The sequence below is a fragment of the Armigeres subalbatus genome, chromosome 3 (assembly GCF_024139115.2).
Source record: "Armigeres subalbatus isolate Guangzhou_Male chromosome 3, GZ_Asu_2, whole genome shotgun sequence".
NCBI lineage: Eukaryota > Metazoa > Arthropoda > Insecta > Diptera > Culicidae > Armigeres > Armigeres subalbatus.
This window is the reverse complement of record NC_085141.1, coordinates 28648387-28667818: the sequence shown is the minus strand read 5'-3', so window position 1 is coordinate 28667818 and position 19432 is coordinate 28648387. Positions and strand designations below refer to the sequence as shown.

The following is a 19432-nucleotide window of genomic DNA, read 5'->3' as shown; positions in this document are numbered from 1 at the left end:
AAGCACTGATGATGATAAGGACGCATTCTACGCGCAGCTGGAACCTGAGTACGACAGCTGCCCAAACCATGACGTCAAAATTATCATAGGAGATTTGAACGTTCAGGTTGTCCAAGAGAAGGAGTTTAGACCGACTATTGGGTTCAGCGCTTACCGGTTGATGAACGAAAACGGCCTACGACTAATTGATTTCGCCGCCTCCAAGAATATGGCCATTCGCAGCCCCTACTTCCAATACAGCCTTCCGTATCGGTACACCTGGAGATCACCACTGCAGACAGAATAACAAATCGACCGCGTTTCGATTGGAGGACGGCACTTCTCCGACATTATCGACGTCAGGACATATCGTGGCGCTAACATCGACTCTGACCACTATCTGGTGATGGTTAAACTGCGCCCAAAACTATCCGTCATCAACAATATTCGGTACCGATGGCCGCCGCGGTACGACCTAGAGCGACTGAAGCAACCTGATTTCGCCACTGCATACGCGCAGCATCTCGAGGCAGCGTTGTAGGAAGAGGGTGAGCTCGATGGGGCCCCTCTTGAGGACTGTTGGAATACAGTCAAAGCAGCCATTAACGACGCAGCGGAGAACAACGTCGGGTATGTGGGACGAAGTCGACGGAACGATTGGTTCGACGACGAGTGCGGACAAATTCTGGAGGAGAAGAACGCAGCGCGGGCGGTCGAGCTGCAGCAAGGTACCCGGCAGAACGTGGAACGTTATAGGCGGAAGCGGAGACCGCAGACCCGCCTTTTTCAGGAAAAGAAACGTCGCCTGGAAGAAGCGGAGTTCGAGGAGATGGAACAGCTGAGCCGTTCTCAAGAAACACGGAAGTTCTATCGGGGAAATTTTCCATTTTCGCAAGTAAGTGGAGAAAATATCCAAACTTTTTTGCAATCTACTGCAAATGACACGAAGGCTTCGCTCTTTGGCAGAAATGCCCGTGTCACCTGCAAACAAAGATTTTTGACAACCTGGTGGTAAATCAGGTAAGTCAGAAGTAAAAATGTTATACAATATGGGCCTTAGTATGCTGCCTTGGGGAACACCAGTTCTTACACAGGTAATCTATCAGATTTAGAATTCTGATAGTTTACCTGCAGTGAGCGATCTGATAAATAATTTTGGATCAGTTTAATAATGTACAGAGAAAAATTAAAATTCCTCAATTTTACAATCAAACCTTAATGCCAAACACTGTCAAATGCTTTCTCTATATCAAAAAGAGCAACTCCAGTCGAATATCCTTCAGATTTGTTGAGCCGAAATAAATTCGTAACTCTTAATAACTGATGGGTGGTTGAATGCCCATGGCGAAAACCAAATTGCTCATCAGCAAAAATAGAATTGTGATTAATATGAACCATTATTCTATTTAAAATATTTTTTTCAAACAGTTTGCTTATTGAAGAGAGCAAACTGATTGGTCGATAACTAGAAGCCTCAGCTGGATTTTTGTCCGGCTTCAAAATTGGAACAACTTTGGCGTTTTTCCATTTATCTGGAAAGTATGCCAATTGAAAACATTTGTTAAATAAATTAACCAAAAAGGATAAAGAGCTCTCAGGAAGTTTTTTGATAAGTATGTAGAAAATACCATCATCACCCGGGGCTTTCATATTTTTAAATTTTCTAGTACATAATAGATCTCACTTCATCCAAATTAGTTCCCAACGAAGCGCTGGAATTGGCTTTCGAGGTTTTTTAATAATTTTCGTTAATTTCCAAAATGGTTTCGAACTGGGATCCAACTTCGAGACATTATTCACAAAGTTGGTATTTCTCAGAATAGCGAAACGTTTTTTAATTTCATTTTGCAAATCTCGCCAAATAACTTTCAACCCGAGATCGCGAGTTCTTTGGTGTTGCCTTCGCCTCACATTTTTAAGACGAATCAGTAGCTGAAGATCGTCGTCAATAATAATGGAGTTGAATTTAATTTCACATTTAGGAATTGCAATGCCTCTAGCTTCGACAATTAAATTTGTCAAAGATACGAGAGCATTATCAATATCACTTTTGGTATCGAGAGGAATATTAACGTCAAAATTCCTATCGATATCTATCTATTCCATATTCTATATTCTATTCTATATATACCGTCGTGCGGGGCTTCTTTTGACTCCGGGGGCTACTTTGGATTTTTGATTTTTTGAAAAAATAAACGGAATAAATACCAAATTTGAAACAGAAAGTTGCCATCCTACTATCAACAAGACGCCCGATTGGTGATAATGACAATCTTCTTCTATATATATAAAAACCAATCTATGTATGTATGTTCGCTAACTACTTCTGAACCACTTGGCCGATTTCAACCAAATTTGGTACACACATTCTCTATCCTCAGGGGAAGTTAACAAAGGGGGTGGGAGGGTCATTTAGGAAAGGGGAGGGTTTTGTTTAGAAAACGAACAATTATGTGTAACTTTCATCTCCCAGGACCGATTTCAACCAAATTTTGTACACATATTCACTATAAGGAAACAATCATATGAGAGATTTTGGGAAAGGGAGGGGTCTGGAGGGAGGGTATTGTTCAGAAAACGGGTAATTTAGAGTAAATTCTGAACCCCTGCACCGATTTCAACCAAATTTGATACACATTCTCTACCCTAAAGAAAAGATAACAAATGGGGGTGGGGCGGTCATTGTAAAAAGAGGGAGGGTATGGGGGGGAGGGGTTGTCTTTATAAAACGAGCAATTCAGTGTTACTCCCAACTTCCAGTACCCATATCAACCAAATATTGTACACATATTCACTAAGAGAAGTCGATCACATGGAAGTGTAATTTGGGAAAGAGGGAGGGGTCTGGGGGGAGGGGTATTGTTCAGAAAACAGGCAATTCAGTGTTTCTTTTGAACCCCTGGACCGCTTTCATCCAAATTTGGTACACATTCTCTATCCTAAGGAGAAAATACCAAAGGGGTGGGATGATCATTGGGAAAAGGGGAGGGTCAGGGGAAGGGTTGTCTTTAGAAAAGAGCAATTCAGTGTAACACCCAACTCCCAGGACCAATTTCAGCCAAATTTGGTGCACACATTTTCTATTCTAAGGAGAAGATAACAAAGAAGGTGGGAGGGTCATTTTGGAAAAGGGAAAGTTATGGGGGAAGGGGTTGTCTTTAAAAAATGAGCAATTCAGTGTAACTCCCAGGATAAATTCCAACCAGATTTGGTACACTTATTCTCTATTTTTGGAAGATGTTTATTGAAAAGGTAGGGCCAAACAAAGATATAAAAATATATTGATATATACAAAGGTTCAATTCTATGAGCGGTAGATCTACCTCTGTGGGTTTCGTGCTACAGCATTGGACATTTTAATTCTATAATTTACTTTTCAGTCCCTAGCAAAGCCGGATACATATAGCTATTAGCTATCTATATATCTCGGATACTTATTCAACGTATGTGACGTATGTGATTTTGTAAACAAAAATTTAAACGTTGATTTCTGCAATCTGATAGCACTCCCACGCAAACTATCGCCACATACAGGTAGGGGAGGTTTCGGCTACATGTTCGTTGTATTGGTTTGCGTGGGAGTGTCATCATATTTGACAAATCGACGTATGCATCTTTGTTTACAAAATCACATACGTCGTTTTGAATAAGTTGCCGAGATATATAAAACTCAATGTTTGTATGTTTGTGTGTGTGCTCCAGCCTAACTTCTGAACCCATTATTGTATTGTTTAGTTATCGATCAATTCAACCATTTATCGAAATCATGGTTTGCCCAACGTAAAAAGCAATGATTAATGTGTTTCCTTCTGGATGGTGAATGTGATCCCTTCTTTAAAATAGACGTTTGCTCGGAATAAGGCATCGGTGGATGTTTGTCCTTCTTTAGAAATAGACGTTTGCCCGGAATATGGCGATTATGGATTCGCTCCCTTTTCCAAAATCAGTCAATGTTTTCAAATGAAATCTGCCTTCTTTTGATCAAATGATGAAGTATCGATAAGATAACGCAATTATCCTGTTGACCAATTGGTTTATTCATTTTCCGATTGTGAAAAAAAAAACTGCGAATCAAACTGGCAATTCCGAGCAAGGCCGGGTACATAAAGCTAGTTTAATAATAATTTTCGTTATATTCCTTGTTTTAAAATGTCCAAAGTAGCCCCTGATTTTTCAAAAGAAGCCCCGCACGACGGTATATATAAAACTCAATGTTTGTATGTATGTTCCAGCATAACTTCTGAACCCATTGACCGATTTCAACCAAATTTGAAACACACATTCTTCATCTTAAGGAGACGACGATAGGGGGGTTAGGGATGCTTTTTGGAAAAAGGGGGAGGGTGTGGGGGGAGGGGTATTGCTAAGTTATTGATCAACTCAGTGTACCTTTTGAACCCCTTGGCCGATTTCTACCAAATTTGGAACACACATTCTTTATCTTTAGGAGATGACGATAGGGGGTTAGGGATGCTTTATGGAAAAAGGGGGAGGGTGTGGGGGGAGGGGTATCGCTAAGTTATTGATTATATCAGTGTACCTTTTAAACCCATTAGCCGATTTCTACCAAATTTGGAACACACATTTTTTATCTTTAGGAAATGACGATAGGGGGGTTAGGGATGCTATTTGGAAAAAGGGGGAGGGTGTGATGGGAGGTGTATCGCTAAGTTATTGATCAACTCAGTGTACCTTTTGAACCCCTTGACCGATTTCTACCAAATTTGGAACACACATTCTTTATCTTCAGGAGATGACGATAGGGGGGTTAGGGGTGCTCTTTGGAAAAGGGGGAGGGTGGGGGGGGAGGGGTATTTCTAAGTTATTGATCAACTCAGTGTACCCTTTGAATCCCTTGGCCGATTTCTACCAAATATGGAACACATTCTTTATCTTTAGCAGATGACGATAGGGGGGTTGGGGATGCTTTTTGAAAAAAGGGGGAGGATGTGGGGGGAAGGGTATTGCTTAAATATAATTCAACACAGTATACCTTTTGAACCCCTTGGCCGATTTCTACCAAATTTGGAACACATTCCTTATCTTTAGGAGATGGCGATAGGGGGGTTGGGGATGCTTTATGGAAAAAGGGGGAGGGTATGGGGGGAGGGGTATCGCTAAGTTATTTATCAACTCAGTGTACCTTTTGCACCCCTTGGCCGATTTCTACCAAATTTGTATCAAGTATTGTATGTCCTAAGGAAACAACTTTAGTGCATGAGGGTAGGTCATTTTAAAAGGGGGATGGTGTGAAAAAGGGGTATTGTTTAGTTATCGATCAATTCAGCATAACTTTTGAACCCTTTTACCGATGTCCACCAAATTTGGAACCCATATTCTCTGTTTAAGGAAGACTATATCAGACTGAATAGGAGTGTCATAGCTGAATGAGAGAGAGGGTATATTTATTAAACGAACAGTTTAGTATACCGTTTTACCGCATGGGTCAAATCAAACCATATTTGTAAACACGTATTCTCTTATAAGAAAATTATTTTGAGCTTTTTAGTGGAATGTCTTCACTTGTCATAAGACGAGTTAATACAATCCCATTGAATTCCACCACTTAATTGTATCTTGACAGATACGTATTTCGACCTCAAAAGTAAGGCCGTCTTCGGTGTCTCGTAAGTCGAGTCAAGTACGAGACACCGAAGACGACCTTACTTTTGAGGTCGAAATACGTATCTGTTAAGATACAATTAAGTGGTGGAATTCAATGGGATTGTATTAACTCGTCTTATGACAAGTGACGTATTCTCTGCCAAAAACTATTATAGTGAGACTGGGAGAAACTTTTGGAGTGCGGGAGGTTATTGGGGTTGGATATTGTTTGGAAAACGACTTAATTTAAAATCCCTCCTATTTAGTTCATTCGAGGTTCTTTCACATTGTACAATGCTCCAAAAACAAATTTCCCGAATTTCTCAAAAATAGCAAATCATCGAACATAACATTTTCCCGGTAATAACATTTCCCCAAAAATGACTTCAACGAAAATGATATTTCCCAAAAATGATTCTCACCGATACACATATTCCAGAATATGGCATTTCCCTGAAAATGATATATCCCTGAATGAACCAGGCCATTAACATAACACTTTTTGGGGCTTAAGGTCATTCGACATGAAGGACATTTGGAATAATTATGAACAGCTACAGAAAAATCTTTCATAGAAAGCATGCATTTGCTTGGTATATAGCAATGATATTTGTTACCCTTCATCGTAATCATGGCTTGCCCAGTGAAAAGCAATGATTAATGTGTTTCCTTCTGAATGATGGATGTGATTGCTTCTTTAAAAGTAGGCATTTGCCCGGAATAAGGCAATGGTGAGTGTGATCCCTTCTTAAAAATGGGCGTTTGCCCTGGATAAAGCATCGGTGGATGTTTTTCCTTCTTTAGCAACGTTTGCCCGGAATATGCCTATTCAAACCATCGATCAAGATCAGTCTAAGTTTCCAAAAGCCTCCTTTTAATCAAATGATGAAGTATCAATAAGGGTCTGTCTCATTTGGAGAACTAAACTTAAAAGTGACAGTTCGAAAATTAGAAAATCACCCCGTTATAAGAATGGCTGGTGCTACCCAGCAATTCCAATAGGACATCGATGGAAAATGATTCGATATCTGTCAAAAGTAATCTTGCTCTGCGAGCAGGGTTATTCGACAATTATTGAAATGTCACTTTTAAGTTTAATTTCAGTTTAATTATCCAATTGAGACAGACCCTAAGTTAACACAATTACTCTGTTGAGCAATTGGTTTTATCTTTTTCTGATTGTAAAAAACTGAAAACCAAACTGACAATTCCGAGCAAGGCCGGGTACATAAAGCTAGTCTTTAATATTGTGGGTCGTCAGCACTTATACATAATAATATAATGTGGGGGCATACGTGGATTGAAATAACATTTGAAACAAATAAGTACCCAGAACAGGTATCCACCGGGCGACGCCAAACGAATCAACGGAACATACACATAAATTTGATTGAATCGTTTTATTTTAATACTCGTATATAGCTTATAATATTTAATATCATTTTTTTCTTTGGAATGGGGTGATTCGAATATGACGTCCACTACTTATTAAGATTTACCTACACTCAGCGAACTGGACTATCGAAATTCATAATTGGCGCCTTATGAATCTTCGACTGATTATTCCACCAACAGTGCTTCTTATACGCAGTTACCTTCTCGAGTAATCAAGCGTCGATAAACGTGTGGTCTACATACCGGCCTCCCGACCCCGACGTCCATGGTTCGAACCCAGTCTGCCGCACATCACTTTTTTTCAAATGAAAATCATCATTCATAAGGCAACATATTGAAATTCATACCGATTCCTTGTGGCAAATTTTCATAAGGCGTTTGATTGAAAATCATACATCCATTTTCCTCAGTGTAGTATTACTGCCCCCACTCGCATAACTTACTTACTTATGGATCCTGTACACCTCCGGTAGTGCAAAGGGCCGACTTGAAAGATCTCCATCCTGAATCCAGTTGAAAATTCGTATTTTGGTTGATGTGTTCACTTATTTGTCTGTTTTCCAGATATTTCTTAAACTCGCAAAGGCAGCCCTTGCTTTCTTGATCCGTACGCCTATGTCGATCTTGGTTCCACCGTCTGACGCCATTTGGCTACCAAGATATTAGAAGCTTTCAACATTCTCCACTGATTGCCCGGCTACCGTGTTTACATCCAACGATTTGGTTTTGTTGACGTTGTTGACTAAACCTGCCGAAGAAGAGCGCTCAGCAAGGCCGTTGAGCTTACTCTGCATATCAGAGCGCCGTTGATCGAGGAGTGCAACATCATCAGCCAATTCGAAGTCGTTTAGGTGCTTCATGGTTATAGGCTGCCATAGCAGCCCGCGGTTTGGTTCACGGTCAATCGCATCTACCAGAATCTCGTCGATTACGATGATGAACAGTAACGTTTCAGGGTGCCCCACATATTCTCATGATTGAGACGGTCGAAAGCTTTTTCGTAGTCAATTAATACCAAATAAATGGAATTCGTTGACCTGCTCCAGAATGATCCGGAGAGTGACAATACGATCCACACAGGATTTTCCGGCACGGAATCTGGCCTGCTGCCGCCGAAGAATCGTTTCGATCTTCTCCTGAATCCGGGCCAGGATAACTTTGCATAGAACTTTGAGAACGGTACATAGTAACATAATGCCTCGCCAGTTATCGCATACAGTCAGATCACTCTTTTTGGGCACCTTCACTAAGATACCTTGCATCCAGTCGACCGGGAAAGTTGCGGTGTCCCAGATATTACGAAATAAACGATGCAGTAGTTGTGCGGATGTCATGGGGTCAGCTTTGAGCATCTCGGCTGATATCGACCCCTGGGACTTTATTCGATTTCATGCTTTGGATGGCTGTTTCAATCTCTAGCAGTGATGGAGCTACGGTATTTACGCGTGTTATACGTCGGAACTCGGAACCTAGGCAGATCACGCTGAGGTGGTGGTGGCCTAGCTGGTACTTGAAAAAGTTGTTCGAACTGCTCGAACCAGCGTTTCAGCTGGTCAGTTGGATCGGTCAATAACTGACCATTCGCGTCTTTCACAGGCATCGTTGCTATCATCTTCGCCCCGCTTAAGTGTCGTGAGATATCGTAGAGGAGGCGAATGCCCCTGGTTGCTGCGGCTCTCTGTCCTTCGTCGGCCAGAGGGTCCGAACACGCTCGCTTGTCCTGTCGATATGAGCGTTTCGCTTCCTTCTCAAGAGCCGGGTATCTTTGACGGGATAAGACTTTGGCTCCTCTGGTTTTTGATCGCTCTATCGCGGTTTTGGCTTCTCTTCGCTTCTCTATCTTCCTTGAGGTCTCATCGGTGATCCATTGCTTTCTCTGGGTGCGCAGTTCGCCGAGATTATTCTCGCTGGTGGCGATGAAGGCATTCTTGATGGTGGTCCACTGGTCTTCCACGCTGCCACCTTCCGGAATATCTGCGGCGCGTGCCTTCAACGAAGGACTGTTTCACCGTGGCATCTTCCAGTCGGCGTGTGTTGAACCATCGTCCAACTCTCTCGATATCGGCCCTACGTTTATTCCGTACATCAAGAAGGCTCCGTTTCCATTTTCGGCTGATGTCACGGGAGACGTGAGCTTGTGAAGCGGTCGATGAGGGAAAAGCGATCCTCCGATCACCATGTCGTTACTACCACAGAATTCTGCGAACAGCTCTCCGTTTCCGATCATTTCTCCGAGACCATGACGTCCCATAATGTGCTCATGGTTCGAGTTGTCGGATCCGATCTTCGCATTGATGTCACCCAAACAGATATTGATATCACCCTTCGGAATTCTATCTACGACGGCATTGAGTTGGCTGTAGAAGTTCTCTTTGTCTTGCAAATCGGCAGCATCGTTTGTGGATTATAGTGAGGTTTCGGACCTGTGTTCTAAATCTGGCATTGATTATCCTTTCACTTATAGGTTCCCACTTCATAAGCGCAGAGTGTGACTGGGCACTTAGTAGGAATTCAACTCCGCGATGCCGGAGGGGAGGATTCACCTCGTAAACCAGAGTATAGTAGAATTTGTCCCGACGGCATTCTGTGTTCTCCAAAGTTTGGCCAACGGACTTCACTCAGTCTCAGGATCTCAAGCTTCATGCGGCGTGCCTCATTGGCAAGTTGTGCCAATTTACCCTGCTGGGCTAGGGTTAAAACGTTCCATGCTCCCATTCGTGTCCGTTGTTTTCCGCTAAGAGTCGTTGCCGTAAAATCAGTCCGTATTCCTTCATTATCGGTTTCTCGAACAAATTAATGTTAGGTTGTTGGACCAAGGTTTCCTATCCACCGGGATGGGGCTGCCATCTTTGGTATAGCTTCCAGAATCCAGGGAATAGCATTTCATACTCAGCGGCTGAATGCCAGAACAGACGCTGTTGGAGACGCACCTCTTTGGTGAACAGACGCTCGATCAGTCGGGTCAAATCTGTTTAAAGTACCACACTCCCACCCAACACCAGGACTAGGCTAAATAGTGTGCTTTGAGCGACACACGGTCGCTTTGATAAAGCCTACTTGGGGACACATGCAGCTTTTTATAGAAGTTCAACAGAGCCCGGACGCACCCTCTCACTCTAGCTGATGTCAGAAGGACAACAATATCTAGGCTACACTACCAGCCAGTGTTGGTAAAATCACTCATAAATCTCAATCAACGAACGCTCCCGTGCGAACGAAATCGTCTGCGATTTTAAAGGAATGCATCACGCTTGAATTTTTCATGCCAAAACGCATCATTTCACTCATTTGCCAAAAAATCATTTTGGTTTAAAAACGCATTTGAAATCAATTTGGGGGCAATTTTATTGCTTATACATAAAAGAGTGTCTAATATTTTATGCGACAAACGTCAATTCATTGTTTTTAACGAAGAAGAACAAAAGAAAACCTACGATGATTCAAATGGATGATTCAACTCATCCATGAGTTTTTAGGTGCTGAGTTGGGTGCGTTTCAACTCACGCTTGATTTGAATCATCCATGAGTTTCGAGATTTTGAGTTTTTACCAACACTGATCAGCTAAGTACGCAACCCTTAGCTGGCGGTCAATTGTCATCGGAAGAGCCGTGAAAGCGTGAGTATTGGAGCTTGTGAGGACCAGAGCTATGTTAGGCGCTCCTTCCCGGATGTCATCTCACCATTTCGTAACCTAAGGATGATGGGGTCGTTTATGCATATTGTTAAAATTGTGGAATAATTTGTTCTTTTATAGTACATAGAGTTAGTATTATTTGTACACAACACATTAACATTAGATGATAACTAAATAAATTGAATTGCGTCCGAGCATGGTTACACTATTATTAGGTACTGAAGTAAATACTTTTAACTCGGTATGATTTAAATTTAACAGAAACGCGTCGAAATTTGCCAAGATGTATCGGCGCCGTCGTTCGTCAACGATCGCCATCGCCTGCATAGTGCATGCAGCTCGTCCAAACCCATCATCAGGCTCGAAGGGTACGGTGAAGTAGCTACGAGGCATTAAGTACCATACATTCTTAAGGATACACACCAGTAAACGTATGTAGCCGGAAAGGCAGTGACGGGAAATGTCATATCGATGTCATGGGACTTATTTTGTTAATAACTTTTTTCACAAGTAATTTACAATCATATGTTTTATATAAACATAAAGCACTCAAAGGATACTAAAACTTTTTTTAATAGGTCATTGCTCTAAAACTGAAATTGGCGGCGGGAGAGCCGAATTAGTGTCAAATGACATTAATGTCATGACATTCCGTGACATTTTTTTAAATTCGTTATCATGCCTCACACTGTATATTTAGAACAATGACCTGTTTGTCAAAGTTGTAGGATCCTTTAAGCATTACATGTTAATAAAAAAATCCGAGTTGTAAAAGACTTGAAAAAAGTTATTAGCAAATTAGTAATAGCAACCCCATGACATTTTTTTGACATTTCCCATCACTGCGGAAAGGTGAATAAAAAACAGTGACGTCACCGATAGGTTAGAGATCCGATCGAAAGCGATCGTGAACTAGAATTGTAGATCAAAACGGAACGATAAGAAAATGAAATGCCTTGAGAATGTTAATAAAGTTAGTTCTTAATTCGCGATCGCGTTAGCATGAAGATTAAGCGCTATTTTTGAATAAATCTTCTATCATGAACTTTCTGACAAGTCGTTAACGATTTTATTTAATTAGGATTTCACAGTTAAATTAGGGGGCATGACGGCTTTGGCAGGTTTTGTTCTATTATTGGCAGGGGGGTTTTTTATGACTGATTATGCTCAAATTTGGACCAAACATTCTTTGCATATCAAAGAATATTGTGGCCAAATTTCATAACATTCGGTCGACAAAAACCCCCCTGCCAATAATAGAACAAAACCTGCCAAAGCCGTCTGTTCCCCTATATGGAAATTTAGGAAACAAGTAATTTGACTGATTTGGGGTGTTGGGAAATAGGTCTTCAAGTGTGGTCTTGCTTTGGGGTTGAACAATTAAGTTAGCTGGGCACCTCGATCCGTAATTCCTGGCAGACGACCTGTGGACGTCTGGCGATTCACTCTGAAAAGTGATGCACCGTGCCATTTTTTTCTTTACAATGATTTTTACGAACTATTATTCGGCCGCACTAAATAGGACGATACCATATCGCGCAAACTACCTGCGCACCGAACAGGAACACGATCTAACGCGTACCTCACACCATGCTCTTTGATCGACCGAAACTATGTGCAATACCAATGCACGATCCTCCAAATACTAATCAATTACCTCCTTTGTCTCGCGACTAGAAAAAAGTTTCTAGTGGAACAAATCAATAATTTGTGTATTTATCCCGTGCATATATACATGTTGAACTAAACTGAAAATTGGCATCAATGTAACTTATTTAAAATAAAATTTATATCAGTGTTATGATAGGGGGAAAGACGGCTTTGGCAGGTTTTGTTCTATTATTGGCAGGGGGGTTTTTGTCGACCAAATTTTATGAAATTTGGCCACAATATTCTTTGATATGCAAAGAATGTTTAGGCCAAATTTGAGCTTAGTCAGTCATAAAAAACCCTCTGCCAATAATAGAACAAAACCTGCCAAAGCCGTCATTCCCCCTATTAAAGTCCCAAACGTTGCCTTATTGTTTACAATTGCTTCAGCGCCGCATGCACTGCTCATGAGAAGAGCCGTGCACGCACCAGGCTTATCGCAGTTGAATTCAAATTCGTATTGCGAATTAAGGGACCGTGTGATCTAACATCAGAATACCAAAGTTGCATTCGAATGCATAATTTAGTGTTGTCTACAGACTACAGAAGTTGATCCAAAATCTCCATAATTTTGAAAACGGCAGCCACTCCTATTAACCTCATGATTGCAGCAATATTTCAGGTTCGGTGTCCTCGTCACCAATGCATCAAAATTCAAATGTTTCTATGCGAATTCTCGAAGATCGCCTGTCACCCTGCAGAATATCCTTATTTCCCAAGCAAATTTCCTTCGCTCGCACTCTTTTTTACCTCAATATTCTCACTGGAAATGTGCCACAAGTTCTCAGTCTAGAAAATTTGAAATTCTAACGAGAGTAACGCTCTCACTCACAAAACAGAACGAATTTGAATCTCAAATCTGAGCTTGATCGTAATACAGAGTCGCAGATCGAGCATCAGAATATAAATAGTGCTCGCCGGGTAGCGATCTACTCAGTCATCGTCTTGTTCTCGTCGTGATCGGTCTCTTCTAGATGGAAGAAGGAAGAAGGGAAGTGAAGTGAAAACAGTAACATAATACTGAAGTAGTGAATAATACTTCTTTAAGGACACTTGTGGTTGGTGAAAATCAGTAGAAAATTCGCACATCTGTACAGGAATTTCTTGACCAGCAAAAGTGAAACAAAGTGTATAGTGATTCTAGACGGAAGAAAGGCTTAGTGAGGCCCATCAGGGCTATTATCAACCTACCATGGGGGCTCCTCTTTGGATAGTGTTTGTGGCATGTTAGTATTATTTCCGTTACTACAATTTAGGTTCGTTCAAGATTTTTTGTGGTGGAAAACAAGTTAAAAATCTGGCAAATTTTGCTCGAAATCGGATATGACATCATACTTGAAATATGTCCATCGAAAGGAAGCGCCATCAGCAGTCTCAGCTGCTGATGATTCGTTATCAACAGCCAGCATGGTGCTCTACGTGCTCATTTCTCTATCGCCAACGAAAACATCAAAACAGAATCGCAAGAATTTGGACCCGGCGAGATTCAATAAAATACATATGCTGCACTCATTATCAGTGCTCCTCAAGTGTAACCGAAGAACTGTGACGAAGTAGCTACGATGCACAAGGGACGCCACCGGCGTGCCCATTTTCGTCATTGATAAGAACCTTCCGTCGATGCTCGATGCTTCTGGATCGCCGACGTTGCCTTATCAACGGAATTCAGTGACTCAAAGGGGGTGGCGCCTGAATGGACAACACTAATGCTATTTGCCATTGACCCTCTGCCTTGACTGTGATCGTGATTCCGCAGTGTGTATACTGAGAGCAAGTCGTTCAATTAAATTTCAAAAATTGCAAATTCAATTGATCTTATTAAACGTGAGGGGTGAAAGTTCATTGTGTTTTATTTTCTTGTGTATATTCTCGATCGTTTGCAACGTCTTCATCATCACCGTACAGTTACGACCTGCATCATCAAGTGTGGCGATGGATTCGATATATTCCCGCCGAAGAGCGAAATCATCTACCGGCTGGAGGCAGACGTCACACTGGTTCCCGACTTGCATTCGCAGTCCAACTACATTTGGACCATGGTTGGGCGACTACACGTACAGCGATATGATCCGAACAATTTGGCTATAAAGGTAAGCGATATATTGCATCAGTTGCTCCTGTTTACCGGAAAGCAAAACATAATTAGATCATATTAGACTTAGTCTGGTTAGATGATTTGTCATATTCGTATCCTTGTCCTCAACGTTTATTACTCAGTGACTGAGTCAGTCACATTACAACCCAAAATATGGATTTTAGTAAAATAGATTTAATTTTCAGCAGTGTTTAAAATCTCATTACATCTCTGTGGTGTCTACCCGTTGTTGGATGGCTTGGCTAATCAGAGGATTTACGCCTAACGTTATGGTTAGTGGTTAGTTTGACCCCCAAGTCTATGTGCCTAGTGAGGAGTTTACAATATAAGTGCGGCTAACAAGTGAGACAGATTACTTTGAGTCTTTGCCTAGATCAACTATACAAATATCATATTTTCGACTTATTAGTCGGATATAGGAGTGTCCCCATTTTCAATTCAGGATTTCTGATGAACCTACAAAGCTTGAATGCCAAATCTAGTTAGTACCATTTTGAGTTGTCAATATTTGCATTAGGCTGAAGAGTTAAAAATAGTATTACGTCGATATAGTACATTGAATCGAACAAAGCTTAATGATAGGAATCTGAATTTACGTTTCAGCTTATCAATAGTTTTTTCATGAATGTTGCGTTACAGTAGAAGCATAAGTATTAGAACGATAGAGGCACTGTTATCCCATACAATATTTGTGATCGACATGATTCAACCGTAGTAAACCGTAATTTGTATAAAGCGTTTGGCCGGAATAGTGTACAAATGAGTTTGATTAAAAAAATGTTATAAAATGCATATTTGACAAGACACAGGCATAAGAGACAAGACATTTGACAAGACACACGCAATCCAGCGCCATTAAATAAAAAAGAGGGTTTGCAGCTTCCATCATTTGTGTTGGATTGCGTGGGTGGGTTCAAATCAGCCCACAGCCCACAACGTGAAGTTGTTTATTACGAAAGCATCCAAGTCCCTTGAAAGAAGAATGCAGAGCCTCTTGAAGGGAGGTTTCCGATCCACCTGAAAGGAGGCTTCCGGGCCCCTTGAAGGGGGCTCCCGGGACTCTTAAAAGGCGGCTTCCGGGCCTCTTGAAAGGAGGCTTCCGGGTCTCTTAAAAGGAGGCTTCCGAGCCGCTTGAAAAGAGGCTTCCGGATCTCTTGAAAGAGGTAGCTTTCAAACCTTTTGAAAGAGAAGGCTTTCGAACCTCATGAAAGAGGAGGCTTCCAAGGCTTTTTTTTCTAAGCCTCTTGATAGGAGGTTTACGGGCTTCTTTAAAGGAGGCTTCCGGGTCTCTTAAAAGGAGGCTTCCGGGCTTCTTGAAAAGAGGCTTCCGGGCCTCTTGAAAGGAGGCTTACGAGCCTCTTAGAAGGAGGCTTCCGAGCCTCTTAAAAGAAAGGCTTGCAACCCTCTTGGTAGAAAGCTTCCGAGCCTCTTGAAAGAAGGCATCCGGGCTTTTTAAAAGAAGGCTTCCGAGCCTCTTCAAACAGGAGGCGTCCAAGTCTTTTGAAAAAGAAGCCTCCCGAGCCTCTTAAAAGAGGAGGTTTCCAAACCTCTTGAAAGGAGGCTTCCAGGCTTCTTGAAAGGAGGCTTCCGAGCTTCTTGAAAGAAGGCTTCCGAGCCGCTTGAAAGGAGGCTTCCTAGCCTCTTGAAAGGAGGCTTCCAGGCTTCTTGAAAGGAGGCTTCCGAGCTTCTTGAAAGAAGGCTTCCGAGCCGCTTGAAAGAGGAGGCTTCCAACCTTTTGAAAGAGGAGGCTTCCAAACCTCTTGGAAGAGAAGGCTTCCGAGTCTATTGGAAAGAGGCTTCCGAGTCGATTGAAAGTAGGCTTCCGAGCCTCTTGATAGGAGGCTTCCGAGCCTCCTGAAAGAGGAGGCTTCCAAACCTTTTGAAAGAGGAGGCTTCCAAACCTCTTGAAAGAGGATGCTTCCAAGTCTCTTGATAGGAGCCTTCCGAGCCTCTTGAAAGGAGGCTTCCGGGCTTCTTGAAGGAAGGTTTCCGAGCCGCTTGAAAGGAGGTGTCCGAGCCTCTAAAAAGAGGGGTCTTCCGAGCCTCTATAAAGAGGGGGCTTCCGAGCCTCTTGAAAGGAGGCTTACGTGCCTCAGTTTCTCCCTTTTGAAATATTGGTGCCGATTTAATCAAACTCATTTGAAAACTACAGCGGGTGAATAATTGGGTAACTGTTGCGAAAAACCAGATGGGTGTCATCCATATCTCGCACAATGGACTTGTTTTGCAGCCAATATTGCGCGACCCACTGAAATTTCTGGATCTTTTAACTAAGACGATCCCCACCGATGCGTATCCAAATGAGTGTCTAGTATAGGAACGAAATGCGTTCATATTTTATTTATGCACTTGTTCTCGCACCGGTTGTTTCTATCAAGGTTGTTGAAGTGCAATCATGCTTCGCACCGGTGGTGAATATCCGGTTGCTATTGAGGCAAACACGGAAATAAATAAAATCAGGAAACAAATATTATTTATTTTCAAATCTTTCAGAACGCGCTCCAACTTTTGTAATATAAATATGTGCGTAATGCATTTTGTGATTATCCGATTAGCTAGACACACATCTGCTAGGTGGCGCTAGCTTATATGCAATAATTTAGTGAGGTGGATATCTCGAGATCTATAAGACTTAGAAAGATTTTGTCTTCTACAAAGTTGTTCGGGTAGCCATAACATTTATAATAAAGACTAGTTTAGTTTGGAATTCATAGGCATAGCGGCGCTAGTGTATGAGAAATAACCTGTTAGGTTAAATATTTCTAAATCCGTAGTGGCCATCTTCTACAAAGTTATCCGAATTATCTGTTAGGTTGGTTATTATGTAAGATTTAACAATCAAAACCAGAAGTTTAGTTTGAAACCGCAATACTAATTTGCGCTCGAGTTGAGTCGAATCGAGTCAAATACGAGACACTGAAGATGGTCTTACTGTAGTATCTGTCAAAGGTACAACCAAGTGGTGGAATTAAATGGAATTGTACGAACTCGTCTTATGGCAAGTTACTTTGTAGAATACGTTAATATTCTGAAAATTCCAGATTTTGAGATATTTAACCTATCAGTTTATTTCTTATACACTAGCGCCGCTAAGCGATCTGTTTAAAACTAAACTTGCTTGCATCATGACGGTTTTTACCACCCGAACAACTTTGTGGAATACGGCAATATTCTAAAAAATTCAGTTTTCGAAATATCTAACCTAGCAAGTTATTTCTTATACACTAGCGCCACCAAGCGATTATATCTTAATCTAAACCTGCGTTGATCATAATGGTTTTGACCACCCGAACAACTTTGTAGAAGGCGGCAATATTCTAAAAATTATATATTTTGAGATACCTGACATTTCAGGTTATTTCCAATACACTAGCGCAGCCAAGCGGTTGTATTATTAACTAAACTTGCTTTCGTTATGATGATTTTAATCATCCGAACAATTTTGTAGAAGACGGCAATATTCTTAAGATTTCAACTATCGAAATATCTAACCTTTTAGGTTATTTCCAATTCACTAGCGCAGCCAAGCGGTTGTATTTCAAATTAAACTTGTTTTCGTCATGATGGTTTTGACCACCCGAACAACTTTGTAGAAGACGCCAATATTCTAAAAATTCCAGATTTCGAGATATCTAACCTATCAGGTTATTTCATATGCACTAGCGCCGCCAACCAGTTGAAATCCAAACTAAACTGACCTCCATCACAATGGTTTTGATGATGAGTACCCGAACAATTTTTCAGCAGACGGCATATTTTTTATTTATGGGTTACTTTATATTTCCGTGTGATGGTTTGGCAACGGTTGGAGCGGGTCGCCAAATTTGCCAACTCGCTATTCACCGAAGGTTGCGTTTACATTTCCCAAACCCGTTTACCAACGACCGGTGCGAGTTCGCGTCATGATAGAGGTTGCTATTTTGGCTTTATTTACGCACTGGTGGGGATCGTCTAAACCTAACCTAATTTATACTAAGGGTACAAGGAGCTAATCGTTGCAATAGAAGATTGCAACGATTGTTGTCTAAAATTGGAAATTGTTTTGTTGGACATTTGTTGCAATGTCTCAATATTAGAAATTCTATGAAGTTCATTAGTACTATACCACGGAGGCAACTTCAGAATCATTTTCAAAATTTTATTTTGTATTCTCTGAAGTGCCTTCTTTCTGGTATTGCAGCAACTAGTCCTATTATAACAAATCAAATAACTATTGGCACAGCATACAACATGGCAGTTCTAAAAATTTGTTTGTAAACCAAAGGTTTGTTCTTGAGACAAAGTTTTGATTTTCTGTTACATTTGGCTTGAATGCCTTCAATGTGACTTTCAAAAGTTAATTTTTGATCCAGCAGAAGTCCTAAATATTTAGCTTCGCTAGACCAATTAATTGGAACCCCATTCATAGTGACAATATGGCTGCTAGAAGGTATCAAATAAGAAGCTCGCTGCTTATGTGGGAAAATTATAAGCTGAGTTTTGGAAGCATTCAGGAAATTTTCCATTTTCGCAAGTAAGTGGAGAAAATATCCAAACTTTTTTGCAATCTACTGCAAATGACACGAAGGCTTCGCTCTTTGTCAGAAAGGCCCGTGTCACAATCACAACAAACATTTTTGACACCCTGGTGGTAAATCAGGTAAGTCAGAAGTAAAAATGTTATACAATATGGGCCCCAGTATGCTGCCTTGGGGGACACCAGCCCTTACAGGTAATCTATCAGATTTGGAATTCTGATAGTTTACCTGAAGTGAGCGATCTGATAAATAATTTTGGATCAGTTTAATAATGTACAGAGAAAAATTATAATTCCTCAATTTTACAATCAAACCTTCATGCCAAACACTGTCAAATGCTTTCTCTATGTCAAGAAGAGCAACTCCAGTCGAATATCCTTCAGATTTGTTGAGCCGAATTAAATTCGTAACTCGTAATAACTGATGGGTGGTTGAATGCCCATGGCGAAAACCAAATTGCTCATATTGCCACAATATAAAATAAATTAACCAAAAAGGATAAAGAGCTCTCAGGAAGTTTTTTGATAAGTATGTAGAAAATACCATCATCACCCGGG

General features: G+C 41.1%; 1 protein-coding gene across 1 annotated transcript in view; it reads left to right on the top strand.

Moving 5' to 3' along the window:
- The first annotated feature begins 13196 nt into the window (after positions 1-13196).
- LOC134224014 (vitellogenin-3) overlaps positions 13197-19432 on the top strand; it is a 43937-nt gene continuing 37701 nt past the window's right edge. The window contains exons 1-2 of the mRNA XM_062703258.1: positions 13197-13489; positions 14169-14353. Of these exons, the coding sequence (XP_062559242.1) occupies positions 13456-13489; positions 14169-14353 (219 nt within the window). The 5' untranslated portion in view covers positions 13197-13455. The remainder of the gene's footprint in view (positions 13490-14168; positions 14354-19432) is intronic.